This window comes from Gordionus sp. m RMFG-2023, chromosome 3, assembly GCF_954871325.1.
Source record: "Gordionus sp. m RMFG-2023 chromosome 3, tfGorSpeb1-WG-v2, whole genome shotgun sequence".
NCBI lineage: Eukaryota > Metazoa > Nematomorpha > Gordioida > Chordodea > Parachordodidae > Gordionus > Gordionus sp. m RMFG-2023.
In genome coordinates this window covers 35760826-35781393 of record NC_088777.1, presented here as the reverse complement: position 1 = coordinate 35781393, position 20568 = coordinate 35760826, and the positions used below count along the sequence as shown (strand labels likewise).

The window sequence follows — 20568 nt, the reverse complement described above, 5'->3', positions numbered from 1 at the left end:
TTGCCCGGGCAATATTTTCACCAAGAAATTATGAAAAATCTCTTCGATTAAAAAAATTTAGTCAACTATTTGTAATAGTGTAAATAATTTCGAAAATTAAAAAAAGGTACGACTTGTTATAAAGAAAATTTTAAAGGAGATTAAAAAAACTTTTTAAAATTTGTATAAATTAAGAATTTAAATCAAGACATTTGTTAAGTGTTTGTAAATCCTAAGTGGTTTGAGAAATTCGACAGTGATAAAATTTTGCGGGTAGGTTACAAACTTGTAACCTAGCCAACGGGGGTTTAAAAAGTATAATATTATCAATGTTAACAAACCTTCTACTACGACCCTTGGCCCATATGATATTCATGGTTTGGTTGGATACTTCTATGTCAGCATTATCGTAAACTTATTTTAGTAATTTTTTTAAAAAAATAATGAAATATTTATGTGTTTATACCAACAATTAGAGCCCTTCTTCAGACCTTGCTGGTCCGACCTGGTTCCATTCGCCTACGGATTGGACCAGGTCCGTGTAAGTCTCTGTTAGAAATCACAATTATAAATCTTATCATTGATAATATTTCCATTACAAAAGACACAAAAAATTCCTCTATAAATATAATATAATAATTTTCTATCTACAATTTTCAAAAGACAAAAATTATTGAGTTTTGGGGGTACGTTATTATAAATTAAAAAGTCGAAAATATGGTTTTAATATTATTATAATTAGATAATAAATTTTTCGGTTTTTAAATAATAAATTGCAATTGAATCAAAATAACAGTATAATATTTTTATTAAATGGGCATTTTAAAAATAAGGGGTATTTAAACTTTTTATCAGTAGGGGAGCTTTCATTTTTTGAATCCTAACTTTAAAAATGGATTTAAATAACTCAGGCACAACTGTAATGAAACCAATTGAGGATTATTGCCCAGATGATTTTTCTAATTAATAATTTTTTAAATTTCTAGTTATATTTAAAAATTGATATTACAATAAAACGTATTTATATAGTGGTAGCTAGTAAGGTAATAGAGAAAACAACTCTCATTCACCATACTAAAATGTTAAAAATGTATATTTTCGTAATTTTTGTCCCCAATCTTAATTATTTAATTACAAAATAAATGCTAAAGATGGAGATAACGAATAAATTAAATAATAAAATAAACCTCTCAACTTTTTCTTGAAATACACAAAAGTTACACCATTTTCTTCGTGCGTGCTGGCATCTAAAATGTTATCCCTTCCCCGAGGTGCCCTTGTAGATCCAGAAAATTTAAAACTTTTATCGATTCCACTGAAATCGAATACTCCCTCTGAAACTATTTTAAAATTTTATAAATAAAATATAAATTAACTTTATATATTAAGATGTTTAAATTTATGTTTTTCTAAGTAATGGTAGGCTTTGAGGTAGATGTGCACTGGTGAAGTGGACTCGCGAGATATCTAAAAATCTAGGTGAGTCTTTTCAGAATATCTATCAATTTTCATTCATATCAAATAGAATATTCTAGAACCTACTTAAACCTAAAATTCATTTCTTTTACAATATGATTTGAAATGGTATTTAAAATTTCTATTGTTACTATATACATATTACATATAAATTAACAATTATTTTCTTAATTCTTATAAAAGTTCTATATCCTATTTGTACTAAATTTGTAACAAATAAAATGATAAAAACTGAACATAATATCAGAGTTGTTAAGGAGCGGCGCTCTACATTTTTTTAAAAACACCTGGAGTGCCCCTCTTTTTAAAATTGGGGAGCGGGAGCTAGCTCCTTTTAGGACTGGAGAGGAGGAGCGCAGCTCCACCGCTCCTTTAAATTTAATATATAAATTAAATTATTTTTTAAATATTAATAATATTTTTTTAATTAAAATTCAATAAAAATAAAATTTTATTTAATTTAAATTTATCCATTATTAAATGTTTAGCCGAGTTTTATATTGGTTTTTCATCTAATCATTTTAAATATTAAATATCAAGTTTTCCTTTTTATATTCAAAATTTTTTGGAAAATCTTGTAAGTCATATTAATATTCATTTTATAGATATATAATAAAAAATAGTAGGGATGTACCGAATATTTTTTATCAGATCGGATCGGGCGGCTATTTCACCTATTATAAAATATCGGTTATCGGTCAATATTATAAAATTTGCCGATCCTATCCGATATAAAATGGCGTCCTTAACAAAAATAAAATGTTATAAATTTAAAAAAAGTTATATCTAATATCATTTATTTTTATTCGAAATCCATATTTTTTAAATAATAATAATTAATTAATAAACATTCTGCCATATTGTTATTTTTTTGCGCATTCTGTTTATAAAAGTGTGCGATAATCTATTCAGAATCTGTTTTTAGTGAAGCTGGTGATATTGACAGTTACCATCGCCGCAACCTGATTTCTGATAAATTGGAAATTTTGATATTTCTGAAAAGAAATCTTCAATATATTAATGTTAAATATTATTTTAAATATTTATTTAAATTTCATAATATATTTGTTTATTACTTATTATGTGTATAGATTAATGTTGTTACTTATTATATAAAAGTGATTTATAATAAAAATATTTTATATACTTTTAGGCAATAGAATTGAATATAAACTATAACTGATCATTATAATATATTTAAATGATATAAGTTATAATTAAATTATAGATGTTATACTAATAAAAAGTATAATACAAATTAAAACCATTGGTATCTTTACAGAATACAAAATTAGGTTATCGGATCGGTTATCGGCCGATATCAATTTAATATCTGGAATATCCGATCGGATCGGCCTCTAAAAAGTGGTATCGGTACACCCCTAAATAATAGTTCTAGATATTATAGATTTAGAGATCATAGATGAAGAAATCAGATTTCCATTTCCATCATACAAAAAATATTTTAAACTTCTAAAAGATGTTGATCCAAATGATCAAACAAATTTAAGGACAAAATGTCTTTTGTGTTTAAATAAAACTATTTAATTTTCAAAAGTGAGCAGCTTCAATCTAAAAAGCATCTAAAAATAAAAATCTTTCTTTTAAATACAAATTAATTTGGAAGATTTTTTTGGATTCCATGAAATTGATCATCAGGAAGATAATATATTGGACAAATATTATTTAAATAATGATACCAAAATTACTATTTTTAATAAATTCCCTGAATTAAAAAATATCTTTATAAAATGCAATACCCTGCTTACCTCTAGTGCTCCTGTGGAGTACCTATTTAGTATTGCAAAACAGGTCTTAGAGGAGAGGCGTTGATGTTTGTTAGATTCTAATTTAGAAAATTTATTACTTTTAAAAGCTAATAAAAGGTAATAGATATTTTGATAGATCATTTAATATAAATAAAGCTTTTTGATAAAAAAAATATGATTTTGTTTCGTATACCTTCTAAAATAATGAAAATCAAAGGAGCGGTTATGGAGTGGCACTCCATTACTTGGAGCGGGAGCTAGCTCCTTTTAAAAATGTAGTAGCAGGAGCGGGAGCTAGCTCCTTTTGAGAAGTTTTAAGCGGGAGCTAGCTACTTTTAAATAGGAGAGTTAACAACTCTGCATAACACACATTTCTATTAATACCATTATTTTGGATGGGGTCGGAAGATCCAAAATCGAAAACTCGGTAAGGAGTAAAGAAATCAAAAACCCGGTTTAAGTTATCTTCACGCGAACATGCTAATATTGTATCGTAACAGCTCATCTTTTCTTCTTTTTAAAAAAAGTATATATGTTTTTATATTTATTAAATAAGGAGAATAAAAATGGCAAATTGATATTTAAATTTATTATTATACTGGTATACTATAACATTTACGCTATCCTTCTCAAAATCTTAAATAAATCATTTAATAAAAATATTGCCAAATATTTATTTTAAAATTCTTCTTATGCCCAAATATTAGTTATTTACACCCCCTCCCCACCCCCTTCCTTCTTTTGAAATGATATATATTTACTATTTATTTAAGCTTTCGTATATCACATAATATTTTAAAAAAATTATTAAATTTTATTTGATAAATAGAACCCTTTTTTAAATGAATGATTTCTATTCATAAAAATAAAAAAATATATAGTTTCATACATTTACAAGGATACTTCAATATGAAAATGTAATCTACTTACGATAAACTGTATAAAAATAAATAGATAACATTCGAGGTAGGTCAAATTTTCTGAAATAAATCTAATTTTAACAAATTCCAGTTGAAAAATAGCATGATAAAATATTTAAATATTCATTCACTTCTCAGCTTGCTTACTGATTGAAAACCATAAACAAAAATTGAGAATGACCAAATTTTAAAATTCCGGTCCTAAAAATATATATATTGAAAAATAGCAGAGCAGGCCAGAATAAAAAATATATAAGTTTTTGAAAATTATAAACAGAATGAGCAGAAACTAAAATTAATAAATGTTAAGCTTGAATGAGAAACCCTAAAAATATTAATATTTAAAACTATTAGAGATAGTCAGTTATTCCAATTTTACATTACATTAATTACAATACAACTAATAACACTTATAAATCAATAATAAATCATTAATTTATATATTTTTTTATTTCGATAAATACATTTTACCTTGTCTAGCATTTCTTCGGGAAACGAATTTATCGTTCACAAACCCACAATTTTGTAACGTATCTTTGTGGTAAGAAAAATAATAAATAATAGTGAGAGGTTAAATGTTATAATTCATACTTGTCTCTTTTTCTTTTCCTTAATATTAAATACCAAAAATTACTAATTTTAAACAATATATATATTAATATATATTATAATTTAATAAATTTTGTATAAACATTTTAAGAGATAATCCCTCTATAGCTCAGTTCTTAATTATTGTCTAAGAAACCAGGGGTTATCATCTCATTCAAACCTCACACTTTTTGCTAAATTTGAAAATTACGCCAAGAGGCTGGCTGATATCAAACCTCGCTTTAAAATATTGAGCAAATAAACAGTAATGGGTCAAAAAAAGAGTAATGAAATCAATAAGTAGATGAAAGTGATACAGGTAATAATGTATTATAACACATATAGAATTAAAATCAAATACCTTTGGGTGCCCAACCGAACAAAATCCAAGATTTAGTATCGGCAACGATAATGACTTCTAATTCTCCGGTTAACTATTATATGTATATTTAAAGAAATAATTCATTTAAAAAAGGATTATGTGAATGATTGATGATGTTTATAAAGATTCTAAGGTATATTGGTGAATGGGTATGAATAGATTGATATGAAAAATAAGGATCAAAAAACTATATAAGATTATTTGATATTAATATAAATATCAAATTCAAAATCATATGCATGCAAATGCGAAGGATATAATAATAAAGGAAAGACTTCGAGTAATTCTTTAAGATAAAGCTATATTCCGTTGTATAAAAATCTAATCTATGTTTGATATTAAAATATATCTGGTATAAAAACGCTATAACTATTCTGATGTTTCATCAATTATTCTTAGCAAACATATTGAATAGTTTCGACATTTTATATAAAAAATTGCGTGCAAATAGCGTTAAAATGTTAAATTTCATCATTTTTTTAAAGATTATATTTACTTCTAGAATTTTCCAATAAATTTGAAACCCAGGATCCAATCTCACGGAGGCCATATTGATAGGGTTTATAGATTTAGCTAAAGATTCTGCGAAAGTTTAATACACAAAATATTTTTTTAATTATATTTTTTTGCATTAACATTCATTTATTTTCAATATACTTAAATGTTTCCTACTTGTGTACATAGGAATAATTGTTCCATTATATTTATTTCAGTGATATTATTGTAGTAAAAGGGAGAACAAATATCTAATCTTTCTTTTTGATAAATTTACTTTCTTTTTATCCTTTCTCCCTAATAATTTTTGTTAAGAATTATCATTTATCATATATCCTTTTTTTACAACTTTTTTTTTATCTGTTTCATCTTCCATTTATCTTTTTATCATTCTTATCTATTCCTAAATCCGGTTAAATTTTGAGGAAAAGATTCCATCAATTAGTGTGCCATTGTTTTACACCATTTATTTATATTTTTTCTTTTAACGATATTTTTTGTGTTTTTTTCTATTTTTTAATTTAATTCTTTTTTTTAAACTTATTTCTTATATATTATTACTTCTCCTACAAGATGGACCAAACCATCCATCTTTACAAAAGCATACTCCCCTAGGTGATATGACGTGGGAAGAATAAAAATCCTTGTTCCTTTTCTCGTTGGTTTGCGTGATGGCGGCGGAAGAAATCACGTCTACGCATTTACCATTATCGTAACAATCACTAGATTCGTAACATTCATCTTGCGAATTATAAGAATGCACATTGTGTTATTTAATAATATTAATTTATAAATATTCTTTTATTGATATAGATATTGATTCCAGATATAATACCGGATCTGAAAGTAATCGAATCATGGTGTTCCGTATCTTAATATAAATATAATATACAGAGTCAGTTCAATCTTAATACAAATATAATATACAGAGTCAATCTATGATAAGGCTAGCTAGACAATAGAAGAAAGATCGTTCCTATTTATTATTTTTATCTTGAAATTGTCTTACATTTTATGGAAATGTTGGATAAAAATGGGTTAGATAAAAAAAATTAACTTTCGTAACAAATTAAATTCAGTCTCATTAGTAATAATTTGTTAAATTCTTAAAATCAAAACTTTACGTGACAAATAATTATTTTAGGGATGTGCCGATCCACAAAATTTTGACCGATAAGATATTACTACAAACCCGATTCGATAAACGATACCGATCCGGAATTATATTGATTTTTTTTCACCAACTTTCTTTGGATCAAATGTCATAAAAATATTAATATTTTCTATTCAAAAGAATCTAACTAACTTTCACGAATGATTAGCATATTTTTATTTGGCAAACGTTAATTATCTCATTTAAAATATGATGTTTATGCTGAATGTAGTGCTATTCACGCCTCGATTTCACCGATTTTTAAAAAAAAGCTAAATCAAGATTTTCGCCAAAATATTAGTACATAAGATCAAAATTTCGAGAATGGATGTCCAAACTTTTTGCTATCTGTGGGCGTGGGCTAGATCTAGAAGCTTGGGTAATTTAATTTTGCTAAAATCTTGAGTTAAACATTTTCGAAAATTGGCGAAATAGAGCCGTTTAACAACACTAGTTGAATGCAGTAACAAATAAAAGTTATTATATATGCGATCCTAAAAACCAAAAACAATGAAAATATCTGATTGATTTTTTTTTAAATATCGGCTCGATCTAATATTTTTAAAAACGCTAAATATCGGTTCCAATCCCATCTGAATTAAATTTTGGCACAGCCCATATTATTTTATATATCAAAAATTAAAAGTACGGTTAGAACCTATTAAGCAAAAAATAATAATATTATAACTACTTGAAATATTTATGAAACTTGAAAATAAATTTTAAAAGAATTTAACTTAATTAATTTTGTTAAACGGACCAACTCGGGTCAATTTTAAAAAGGGCCGATTAAGATTATAATTAAAATAATATTATGTAAGCCTGGAGATTTTTCTCATAGATGGCAGAAAGGTTTGGACATCTATTTGCCAATTCCAGAGGCTTATATAATATTATTTTAGCTATATAATCTTAATCTGAGCGTTTTTAAAAATCGACCTTAATCGGGCTTTTTAGCAATACAAACTTTAGTTATAATGTGGCAAACATCATCTAAGATAATAAAACTGCTTAAATATTATCTTTTTCCTTTCTTTCTTTATCGCCTTTTTCTAATCATTCTCCAAAATATTAATTATGAACCTTTGTATTGACAATATTTGCCGGAATATAACCAATCACAAACGCATTCCTTTCCACTATCAGTCTCGGTATAAATACCTCTGTTTGAGCAATTGACTAAACCTTCATCTATTTATTTATTTAAATATTATTCTTAAAATATCTTGCAGTTTTGTCACTTTATTAAGATTTTGATGAGAAATTCAATGATTTCGCTATATGAAGGGGGAATGGTAAAGTAGGGTTAAAAAGGATGGTTTGATCTCCTATATTAAATGATTGCTATCTTTTAACTTATTGTTTGATTTAAATTATTTTACAGTAGCGTATTTATTCGGGGGGGGGGGGGCAAAGCGAAATACATTTTATAAAAGTATATTTATCAAGATTCATTTGTAGCTGTTAATTTATTTTACGTTTTAACTTATATTAAATTTTTTGTATTAGAATATGAAATATCTGTCCGAGTTTATTTCTTTCCTATTTAAGACAAGTTTTATTTACACAATGCATGACCAGAAAATATGGTATCGATAAATATTTATATATTATAAATTTTTAAATGATTAATATTAATGATACTGATGAAGAAGAAACAATCAACACCAGCATCAGCAAATTTTTTAAATTGGACTTGGTTTTAAATGCCAATCCCCCCCCCGGATAAATTCTGGCTATGGCACTGATAGGAACACAAAGTTTTTATCAATAAAACATGTGTCGATTAAATGGAATTTTAGATTAATTTAATATTTTTAAATTAATTTAATATTTTATGGCATAGCGCCGTAACCAGAATTTATTCATGGAGGAGGGTGAGGGGGGGGGGTTCAAAAATTAATCGGTGCGACACCTTCGGCCGGGCCCTCCTTTAAAAGATTACATATTATTAATTTTTCCTAGGTTATCTTTATATCATTTCCATTAAAGTTAGCTGAACAATTTGAAGTACTAATTCTAAAATATGACAAAGTGTGCTTTAATAGTGTCTGACTTTAACCACTATAGTAGTCAGCACAAGTGAAAAAAAAATTAATAATAAAATTTGGCCATCCTTAGATAAAAGTGAATGAAAGCATTATTCTGAAAATTTTATCAATGTTTAGCGCTCAATTGTAAATTAATTTAATGCGTTTGGTAGTAGACAGTAGAGAGAAAAAGAATTGGCAATATGCTAGAATGGAAAAAATAAAAACTATATATCAGGCGTAAGCTAATATTTACTGCCTGACTAGAACTTTCAATTCCTCAATTAAATATGAGAGACACAAAAAAAAAATTGTTTTAAAAAATGAAAACTAAGAAGTCACGCTTTAAATGAAGTTAGCTAAGTTTTTAAAAAATCTGAAGCTTATACCAAATTAAGTAGGTTTATTGGAACACTTCATTGTTTTATATTGTTTGGTAGATGGTTTAGAGGGGAAAGAATTATTGGTAAACAATAAAAAATAGTCAAGATTAGCATTATGACAGAACGGAGAATATATAGTTATATAAAACTATCTGGTTTGTGCAAATATCTAGTGCCTTATTTATTAATTCTTTACTCGATTCGCCAGCCATAGTATAACTGAATTACAAAACAAATACAAACTATGATATCACGCTTTAAGCGTAAATTCATCCAAAGATATAAAAGCATTTTCTTTGATATTTATGTCAATAATTATTGTGTATTTCATACTTTTTAGTGCTTTAACCCATTTGGTATATAGTTTAAAGAAAAACATTATTGGCAAAATAAAAATCTATTACCAAGATTGACACATTTTAGAAGAAAAATGGAAGCAATGAACAATACTTAAGGCATGATTAGTATCTACTAATTCATCAATCAGTTTTCTTAACCAATAAATAAAACGTTATAAACGAAATAAAAACTACCCTTAGGCTGAGTTTTTGACATTTGAGAAATTAGGTGCTAAATTTCCCTCAAATGTTGCTCTCCAGTTACTAATTAAAACCGAAATATAGAAATTTATAACGAAATTATTTAAATTTAAAAAAAATACGAATTATAAATGAAATAGCAGATGGATAATAAAAAAATTTCTAAAAACATTTTAAAAATGGTAGGCAACCAATCATTTTTGACGTAAGCAGCGCTGTAACCGAACATTTGAAATGTTTAATATAATTTATTAAGTTTCAAAAAAATTATATAAAAAATTTCGCAAAAATTAAAGGTGAACGAGCTTTAATGCGGAATATATTTTAATGTGTAAAAAACCAAGTTTGCATCTCTCGGCTCCTCCCACCTTTTATTTAAGTCTAGTTACGCCATTGCTATAAACTAATACTCTTCTTTTTTTAAAAAATTACTTTAAAGCTCCACAAAAATGTTAATAGATAAAAGATTTTCTATCGAGTCAATTAAAGTTTTTCCTTTAATTTAATTTTATCCGGGGAAGGGGGATACATGTATAAGCAGTATTCTCTTTAATTCATAGAAAAAAAACCCTTGTATGTAATGAAGAGTAAAGCTAACTTTCGACTACGATGATCCTTGAGCAAGAATGAGATATGAGCTGATTTTTAGGGATTCGTCGATTGGATGTTTTATTTCCAAATTTGGTAGAGGCTCTCATTATACAATAAGGTTGGCACTTTAAATCTCCAGGAAATTGGATCTCATAAGTAGTAGAACTTTATTTTGTGTTAAATAAATATAAATATATAAAAATATATATATCAAAGACCTCCAGGACTGGCAGAGTATTTGCAAAAACTCAGATATTGATTTCCTACATTATAAGTAATCATTAATTTGGATTACTCACTTATTTTTTTTATTTAAGTTTTTACACTTTTGTAAAATTATTTTATATTGTCAAAAATATTTTTCAATACTTAAATGATACTAGTTAGGAGATGAATTCATTCATTCAATACTCTTACAGGAAAATAAATATTATATAAAATAATTAAAAAGAAAAATTATAAAATTAGTTTATTCACAAAGAATAAAATATCTTTATATAACTGTGCTCAAAAGGTTTAAGTATATGTCCATTTAACTTTTAATTAGTTACAAGAAAATTATAAATATTTATTTTTCCAATTAATTTTATTTTTTAAATTATATATATTAATCAGTTTAAAAATGGCCAAAATTATTCAAAATAATGAAATTTTAAAAATTCCTCATCTACATAAATCAAAGTTTATTGAGTGGCTTACAAGGAGCCCTTTCTTTAAAAAAACATAATTCCTTAAAAGTGAATTAGATATTCAATATGACTCAAACAAGGGGATAATATTACTTGTTATAATATTATAGATTTTGATAGATAAATATTATCTTGTATTTTTTCAAACTAATTTTCACTTTCTACTTTAATTAAACTTTGTTAGGTATTACTTTTAGGTTATATAAACATCCGATCGTTTTCATATTTTGGTGTTTTTACATTCTTGACTTTCAAGTTCGTTAACTAATAATGGGTTAAAAACTTAAGTAAATAAAATATTCAGATTCATTGAAATGATGTAAAATAGAAAAGAATAAACAAAAACAAGTAAAGAAAACATTAGTATTAAGAATAATGTTTGGTATTAATTGATTTCATGAATATGACTCAGACCCAAAAAGAATCAAATCTACTAAACTGGAAAGAACCTATATAATTTCTAGATCTTTAACCAAATCATCAATTTTCTTGAACCGGTTTGAAAAATATTTTAATTTAATACCATTTATTAATATTCTTTATTACTTGGGGAGTATACCTAAAACGAATTCTTTGTTAGTATTCGATTCAATTACGAATAACAAAATATATTCGAAAATTCAAAACGAATACGAATAAGGAAAATATATTATCTGTCTATTAATATTTTATCTAATATTTGTATAATTTAAAATTATTCGTATGTAAATATTCGAAATTATTTACAAATATTCAAAACTTTAAATATATGAAATTATTCTTAAATATTTAACATATTCTTGCGGAACTTTTTATTTTTTTTCACCTCTAAAAATCACTTTTTAAATTTAATAATCCATTTTTTCTTTGTAAGTATTTTTAAAAAATTTAATTTTTGAATCGAATAATGTTTTCATTGTTCGTAAGACTACGAATAAGGAATTATTAGATTCGTACCAAATATTCAATTTCATTTGTATTTTAGGTATTTTGAGGAATTATTAAATGGAATTAAACTAATAATTGGTAGTAAGGCTACTCTAGCCAATAATTTTAAAAAAATGAGCAATTTGCGAGCAAAATGGGTTTGTTGCGAATAAAATTGCGAATTTTAGTCGCTTGGTAGGACGACTGCTAAGTAATTTTATGGTGAGTCACCTTGACCTAATATAATCAAAATATATAAATTTTTAAAAATATTTATGATCATCTTGAAGTGACAAGTTATAGCGTTTCCGGATTATACTCCTAGCTTAATTTAGCGTTTGCGCAAAACTTTATGAGACTTAAAAACATAATTATTAAACGCTGATATATTTTTTATGGAGACCAAATTAGGAATATCTAATTTTTTTTCTATCCCACATGCCTTAAAAAGGGTTAGGAACGTGTGAGATGTGATAGCTCTCAATTTCAACTATAATATAAAAATGTACTCACTCTTCATCTGGCAAGAAAACGAGATTTTTATCAAAATTGGAGGATTCGATTTTATGAGTCAACGGGTATACGATAGATGGTTGTAAATGGTTCCATATTTCTAAACTGAGTCCTTCCTATGTTTGTTTTTTAAAATAAAATACGTTTTATTTGGTTGATTCCTCAAATTTGATAAGAAGAAAATAAAATTCAGTTTATGTGAAGTAGGGCTGTGCCGATATTAGATATCGGATCGGCAACGATATAGCGTTTTCCAAAAATATTGTGGGATCGTACCGATACCCCTAAAAACCGATCCGATCTTTTTACTTTTTTTTTTATTTTATGTTATGTTTATGTATATTTATTTTACAATATTATAATATTTTCTAAATAATTTTTTTTTTAAACAATGCAATGCAAATGCACAACTCCCTCTAAATTTTATTCCTTTATTAAAATGGATTTATAGTATTTTAAAAGTTTTTTTATAAAAATAGAAATCATTATTTTAAATCTTTTTAAATAATAACGCCAATTTTATTATTTATAACTTTAAATAAAAGATTTTTTTAAAATATGGTATCTGACTGAATTATGGAATACAAAAGACAAAGATAATTTTGCAAAATGCGTTATCTGCGGAATCATCTGAGTCTGCCTTCAGTACGGCAGGGAATATAGATAGTCCATATCATAGAAGCTTATTACCAGAAAATCTAGAGGCTCTCATATTTATTTTAAAAAATTTAATATATTATAATTTTATTATTAAATATTACAATTTTATAATTCATACCAACATAAAATGGATATATTATTAGATATATTTATTTAAATGTAGAATTAAAAAAATTAAATTAAATGCATAATTCGATTTTTTGCATAAAAAATATTGATTTTTTAATTACATTAGGTTCAATAGGGGGGGGGTGAAAATCAGTATAAATATCGGATCGGTATAGGATCCGTTTTGTAGCAATATCGAAAATATTGGATCGGATCGGTGAAAATATATGGATCGTCACAGCCCTAATGTGAAATATATATATATATAAAAGCATGCAGAGAATTTGTGGAATATAACAATATCGAAAAGTGATATTCAATTTCTATATAATGACCGATCATCAATCCATTTTACCAAAAAGTTAGGAGGGGAGGGTTTCTTCTTAAAGGCCGTCCTAGTATCCTCAGATTTTTAGTTAGATATAAGAAAGTTTTGAAATTTTGATCACAATTTTAAATCAGCTTATATTAAAAATATAGGTTTTCTGCATAGTTAAAAAAAGTAGCAATTTATATTATTACGTTGGAAAAGGTGCGATTACAAAGTGAGATATGACGGTCATTAATATATTTACAGGTCTGATTCGACAAGCATTATAATTTTTTAATATGGTTGTGAAATGAATCCAAAGATTTAACTCAAACTGCATTTTACTTTGCTTTCCAGAAAATTGTTACATATTTACCTATGATTTAATTTCATCTCACATCACAGGGATGTACCATCCTGTTACATTATATATTTTAATATTAACCTCTTTTAATATCTAATACAGAAAAATATTTTAAAAATAAAGTAACCTTTAGATAGCTTGTCATCTCCCACGAAACATTTATAGGTACAGAATTAGCCATATAAGTAGAAGGATCGTAGCCTAAATATGTATATTTTAATAAAAGTACTTATAATTAGAGAACTGTATATTTATTTTACAGTATATTTTCTAAATAATTTTTTTAAACAATATAAATGCACAACACCCCTTATTTTATTTATTTTTTAAAATAGATTTATAGTATTTTAAAAGTTTTTTTTATAAAATAGAAAGGAACAAACACCCAAAGTTTTATTTATTTTAAATCTTTTTAAATAATAACGAGAATTTTAATATTTAAACTTTAAATAAAGAATTTTTTTAAATATGGTATCTGAATTATTGAAATATTTTACAAAAGACAAAGATAATTTTGCAAAATGCGTTACTGCGGAATTCTAATTTCACGGGGAGGAATAATGAATAATTCATTTAATACTACCAATATCCATAAACTTCTTTTAATTATTGTAGAAATAAAAAAATTAAATTAAATGCACAATTCGATTTTTTGCATAAAAAATATTGATTTCTTAGTTACATTTGGTTCAAAGGGGGGTGGTGAAAAATCAATATAAATATCGGATCGGTTTGAGCCAATATCGAAAAATATCGGATCGGTGAAAAATATGTGGATCGGCACAGTCCTAATAATAAAATAAACCTTGGCTGCTTTAAGTATAAGATCTAGTAGAAAATTTCAAAAATGCGCTTCCTTTTTAAATATTTTAATAAAAAACTAGCCAAAAAAGGTAGTTAAATTTTTTTTTAATTTTTTGATTCGACTTGGGATTGGGTTTGGTAGCTTCCTGCGTTTTTAGCCCTGCGATATTTAATACATCTTATATATCAAATTTTACCTTAAACTAAGGCTTTTTTTATAAAATCGAAATCTATATTATTTTCAATGATAAAATTTTTGATTATACTAAAATTTATTTAAAATTCTATAATTAAACTTTTAAGCCAGGCCGCATCTGGCCTGACGGACCATGCATTAAGAAAAATTGTTAAAAACATTTTTTTTTAGCGGAAACGGAGTACAAAATAATTCAAATTTTTTTCGAAGGTCAGGACTTAGTTAATAAATAAAAATGATGGTTAATTTAGTTTTTTTATGAAAATTTTTTTTTTATTTCACATCAGTTAAAATAATAGTTAAAAAAAACTTATTGTTGAATTATAATAACTATTTTGAAAAATATAGTTAAAAACAAGTATAATGAAATTTTAATTAATTATTGAATGATACCATTCATTATAAATCATTCTCACTTTCAAAACTAATTTTCTTTAAAATCAATTAACAATGTCCTAGTTTTGTCAAAATTATAACGATTTTTCATTCACTATTTAAATAAGAACCTTGTTATAACTGCAAAAACTTCTATCAATAGCATATTATAAATTCATTTTTTCCTTTTTCTTAAATATGGATTAATTGATTAAATAATTTAATAAAATATCATAATATTCTTTTTTATCACTGTTTAAAATTAAAAACAAGCGTATGAAACATTAATAATAAAGAATTTTACATGTATGAAGAAATATTATCATATTTTTTAGAGTTATCACTATGAGTTATACCTTTCTTTCTTTTTCATCTACATTTTTAAATATGTAGGCCTGACTGATTTCTAAAAGCGGGAGAATGAAATAAGCTGGTAATTATTTTTAATTTCTTAGGTGCTTGGTTAAAAATAACACGAAAAACTGAAGACAAAAAACAAAACCATAGATGATATTAAAAAAATTGTATCAAGACCCCTGGACCCTCAACGAATAATTGGTACTTAAATATATTTTCCCCAAAACCCATAATTAACAAATCGTCCGCCCTCTATTCTCCGCCTTATGATTTATAATTTCAATGGGGTGGTCGAAAGAAACATGATTAAGATTTATAAAAAAATCAGATTTTATAAAGAAAACAAAAAAGGTTAAATTTTCAGAGAAATCCACATAAGAAAAAAAATCCGACATTTCCAAAAATTAAGGTTATTTTATTTTTGCTATTAATTTATGCATAATTAAGATTTGTTCAGAAATAAAACCTCCTGAATGAAATATGAGGTTCATTATTTTGTAAAAAAAATGTTAACATATCAGATATTGTAATCAATTAACTCTCATCTTTCTTATGATAAGAATAGGTGCATGCTAAAACTTTAGGCGGCCAAAGGCAAAAATTAATTAGGCGCTCTTTATATCTCAACTTACCTGAGCTTAAAATATTGAACTATGTTCATCATTTTTAAAACGGGATTAGTTAGGTTTTTGAAGATTCAAAATTTTTATTTCCAAATCTTAAAATTAAAGATTGGGTTAAAAAAAATCTTAGTTGATAAATTATTCTTTTATTTCATTAAAATAGTATGCATTAATTTATTTACAGATTTTATAGGTATAATTCTTTCATATATATATATATTATTTTGATTTAATATATTAATGGATATTGAAATTTAAAAAAATTATTCTTCTTTTCTATGTAAATATATATTTCAAAAAACCCCATGAATTTAGTGATACATCGGATAATTTGGGTATAATTTTAGTGCAGATGATTGTATACACTGAGAAGGCTCCATTGAAAATTGTTGAAATTGGTTTTATCATACAATCTCTCAGAGATTTTCAATAGGTTTTCCAGTATTTTTTTTAAACAGAGCAAACTCCTGCTTAAATTTGTTAAATTCCTGTCTGTTTTTCATTCATCCTTCATACATTTTCTTATCACGTTCTCTTCTTCTTCCAATCAGTTCTTGTTCTTTGTCGACCCAAACATTTTCTTGAAACACAATAATTTATATTTTGTAATCATGGAAGTATCATCATCTTCCTCAAAAAATCTTTTCATAATTTCGGTTTCTAAATTTAATACTTGTTTAATAATATGAATAAAACAAAACAATATGGTTGTCATTAAAGGGCTAAAGAAAAGAAAAACTTTAAAAAAATTTCATTTTTTATTGTTCGGTGGACCGAATAATTTCGCCGAATCTAGAATTCGTCAAATCTAAATATTGGACTCGTGAATAAGCAGCTTAGAATATGAATTTGGTAATATTTATACAATAAAATTATAAATAATGTGTTGAAAATTTGATGGCTCTAAAAAGTCTATTTTGGGGAAGTTGCCCTATCCGCTCCCAATTTTAGGACCTGGATATTTGAGCAACAAGATGAAAATGTAAATTAATCATTACCCTGATAAAACTCTATAGCTTAATGATAATAAGACTAGTAATAGTGTGGACAAAGTCTTAAAAAGAATTCTAATGCCTAAATAAAAAAAATAGATTTTTATTGGAATATAATATATTTAGAAAATAAATAATGGAATGGATCAGTGGAAAATTAAACATGTCCGCTGAGATAGCACCTTAGCCGAGCCTACGCTACGCTTTTAAGGGGCTTGTAAATTAAAAGATTATATTAATGAACGAAGTTGTTATTGATGTTTGAACAATAGCAAACTAGATTTTCTGAAAGAAAAATATAGAGCCCCTCTCGTTTATTGCACAGATACAAATGCATAATGTTATTGGCGCATTATATAACATACAAGAAAGAGAAATATTTCCAAAATTTACCAACTAAAATTTTTTAAAAAATTGGAAACGAAAATATGGTTTTATAAGTTAGACACTGTATTGCATGTACTATGTTAGAATAAAATTTTTTTGGCAAACTAGATTTTTTATTTCTCTCGATACTATTGATAATCTCATGGCTCACTTTTTTAAAAAAAATTGTAAATTTCTTAGAAGATGAACGGTATGTGGATTAAAATACACATTATGCAATTAAGGATACAAATTTCAATTTTTTTCACAATAATTATTATTGTACTCTAAACTATAAATGTATATCAGAGACCTGCAGACCCGGCCCTAAACCCGGCCGTATTTTAAATTTTTTAAATAAACCCGGGCCGGGCCTAAAAAAATTTTTTTTAAACATATCCGGGCCGGGCCTAAAAAAATTTTTTTTAAATATATCCGGGCCGGGCCTAAGATTGTTAAACCCGGGCCGGGCCTTAATATTTTTTATAAAAATTTTTACATTATGAGTTAATGGTTATAAGATTATATTATATTATAGTTATGATTAATATAATATTGGGTGATGGTTAACACTACCTAACACCCACAGGATCTAATTATTAATTTCCTGCAAATTTATTCAAAGTATTAATATATTTTTTTATAATTAATATCTAAATTTTTACAACATATTTTACCAAAACAATCAAATAAAGGAATATCTTAAATAAGCCCCAATATTCAAGTATTATTAATATATTTTTTTATTCATATCTAAATTTTTAGAATATATTTTACCAAAACAATCAAATAAAGGAATATCACTTCTTGAAGTTTGTAATACCTTTCAAAGCGAAAAAGGAGAAATAAAATTGATTTTACTTAATATAAAGCATTTTTTAATTGAAAAATTTGTTTTACACAAGTATCATTTTATTTCTCTTTTTCTCTGTCCCAAATTCAAGCAATTACGTATGTAGTCAGGGACAGATCGCAAGATGATGGAAAACTATATAAAAGATTATATTAAATTACAAGAGGCTCAGGAAGTAAATGAAATACCATCGACCAGTCAAATTACGACTGTTGTTAAACAAACTGAATCGTTTTATGACAAATGGGGCGATGGTAATTCTGGTAATATGTCAATACCCGATGATGAATATTATAATTACATAAATAAAAAATAAAAAATAGATGAAACATTTAAGGTGGATAATTTGTTAGAGTGGTGGGCGGCTCATCAAAGTGCTTCAAGTGCAAGCCGTGAGCGGAATTTTTCCATTACGAGAATTCTTGAAGAAAGAAGAAGTAATCTTCAACCTGAAAAGGTAGATATGCTTCTCTTTCTTCTTGATAATTTGTGAATTTTTAATATCTTTCTTGAGTATAGGGTTTCGTCAATCATGCTGGTTTTTTACTTTGCAAACTGTCAAATATTAATTGCAATTATTATATTTACCTTGAGTCATGAAAGTTTTTAGTCCAACATTTTTCATTATTTTTTTTTACAATATTATATAATACAATTATCTTCTTTTGTTAAAAATTTATATTATAAAATAAATTATATTAATATTGTGCAAATAGATTATATTTCCAAAATACTATTTATTATACATGAATTTTTTTAAATAGCGATTTATTTTTATTTTATAAATTAAATAGTAAATTAAATAGTAAATTAAATACAATATATTATATTCTCAAAATATTTTCCATTTTTATAAATTAAATATTAGTTTTATTTTTTTTAAATGCAATATAAAATATAGTATATGCTCAAAATATTATTACCATTTTTATGAATATTAGTTTTATTTTTATAAATGCAATATAAAATAAAGTATATGATCAAAATATTCATTTTTATAAATAACAGTTTTATAATTTTTATAAATTCAATATAATATTCTCAAAATATTAGCTTTTTACATGTATTTTTTAAATAATAAGCGATAATACTCGCTGAAAAATATGGTAGTGAATTTTTGTATATACCAGGTCGAATATAATTTTAAAAAATTCCGAGCCGGGCCTGAAATTTTTTTTTAAAAATATCCTGGCCGGGCTGTAAAAATTTTTTTAAAAAATATCCGAGCCTTAAATTTTTAAATCCGGGCCGTAAAAATTTTTTTTAAAAAATATCCGGGCCGGGCCTGTCCGGGCCTAAAAAATTTAAAACCGGGCCGGGCCGTGCAAATGGTACCTCTGCAGGTCTCTGATATATATAATTCTATTTAAATACAACAAATATTAAATGTTTAAACATTTTAATTTTCATGAAAATCTATAAACAATTATTTGTGGGCGTAAAACATAAATATACACCGCATTTTTTGCAAGTTACTTTTGTTATAAATAAGCATCCTGACATTTTACATTTACCCTTCATATCATTATATTTGGGCCAACTAGCCGTGAGATAGAGATCTGAAAAGTTAGGCTCGGCCCGGCCTTATTCTATTTAAAATAATTGGGTTCGTGCCGGGCTGGGCCTAAAATTTTAAAAAAAAATTTGGGCTGGGTCGGGTCGGACCTTGGAAATTTTTTTAAATATATCTAAATTTATCAATTTTATATTGAATTTTTTATGTAAAATAAAAATATTTGATTTTATTTATTGAAACTAAACGACATATAACATGTCTTTTATTTTGAGTAATTATAAAGATTAATTTCTCTATTTAAATAAATTCGGGCCGGGCTGGGTCGGTAAATTTTTTTTAAAAAAATTTCGGGCCGGGGCGGGCTTGAAAAATTAGGCATGATGCAGATCACTACAGTGAGGTCTTTCCTAATCTCTTCATTTGGTAAATATTGGGCTGGTCCTTTTTTACATTTTTCCCGATAAGTTTGAACTGATTTTCGTTTTGGTATATTGTTTGAAGTGCATTTGCCATATTTGCAAAGGATTTCCGCCACCGAAATTTTGAAATTGTACAAACTTAATCGATCCTTGTGTGCTATTGATATACTATTACAATCACGTTTATATAGCAAACATGAATTTATAAGTAA

General features: G+C 25.8%; 1 protein-coding gene across 1 annotated transcript in view; it reads right to left on the bottom strand.

The window, feature by feature from the left end:
* Positions 1-20568, bottom strand: part of LOC135926933 (uncharacterized) — a 98955-nt gene that overhangs the window by 47024 nt on the left and 31363 nt on the right. The window contains exons 6-16 of the mRNA XM_065462864.1: positions 13983-14056; positions 12414-12529; positions 10313-10470; positions 7846-7953; positions 6171-6350; positions 5611-5696; positions 5094-5166; positions 4616-4678; positions 3609-3737; positions 1167-1319; positions 321-393 (exon numbers count right to left, since the gene is read on the bottom strand). Of these exons, the coding sequence (XP_065318936.1) occupies positions 321-393; positions 1167-1319; positions 3609-3737; positions 4616-4678; positions 5094-5166; positions 5611-5696; positions 6171-6350; positions 7846-7953; positions 10313-10470; positions 12414-12529; positions 13983-14056 (1213 nt within the window). The remainder of the gene's footprint in view (positions 1-320; positions 394-1166; positions 1320-3608; positions 3738-4615; positions 4679-5093; positions 5167-5610; positions 5697-6170; positions 6351-7845; positions 7954-10312; positions 10471-12413; positions 12530-13982; positions 14057-20568) is intronic.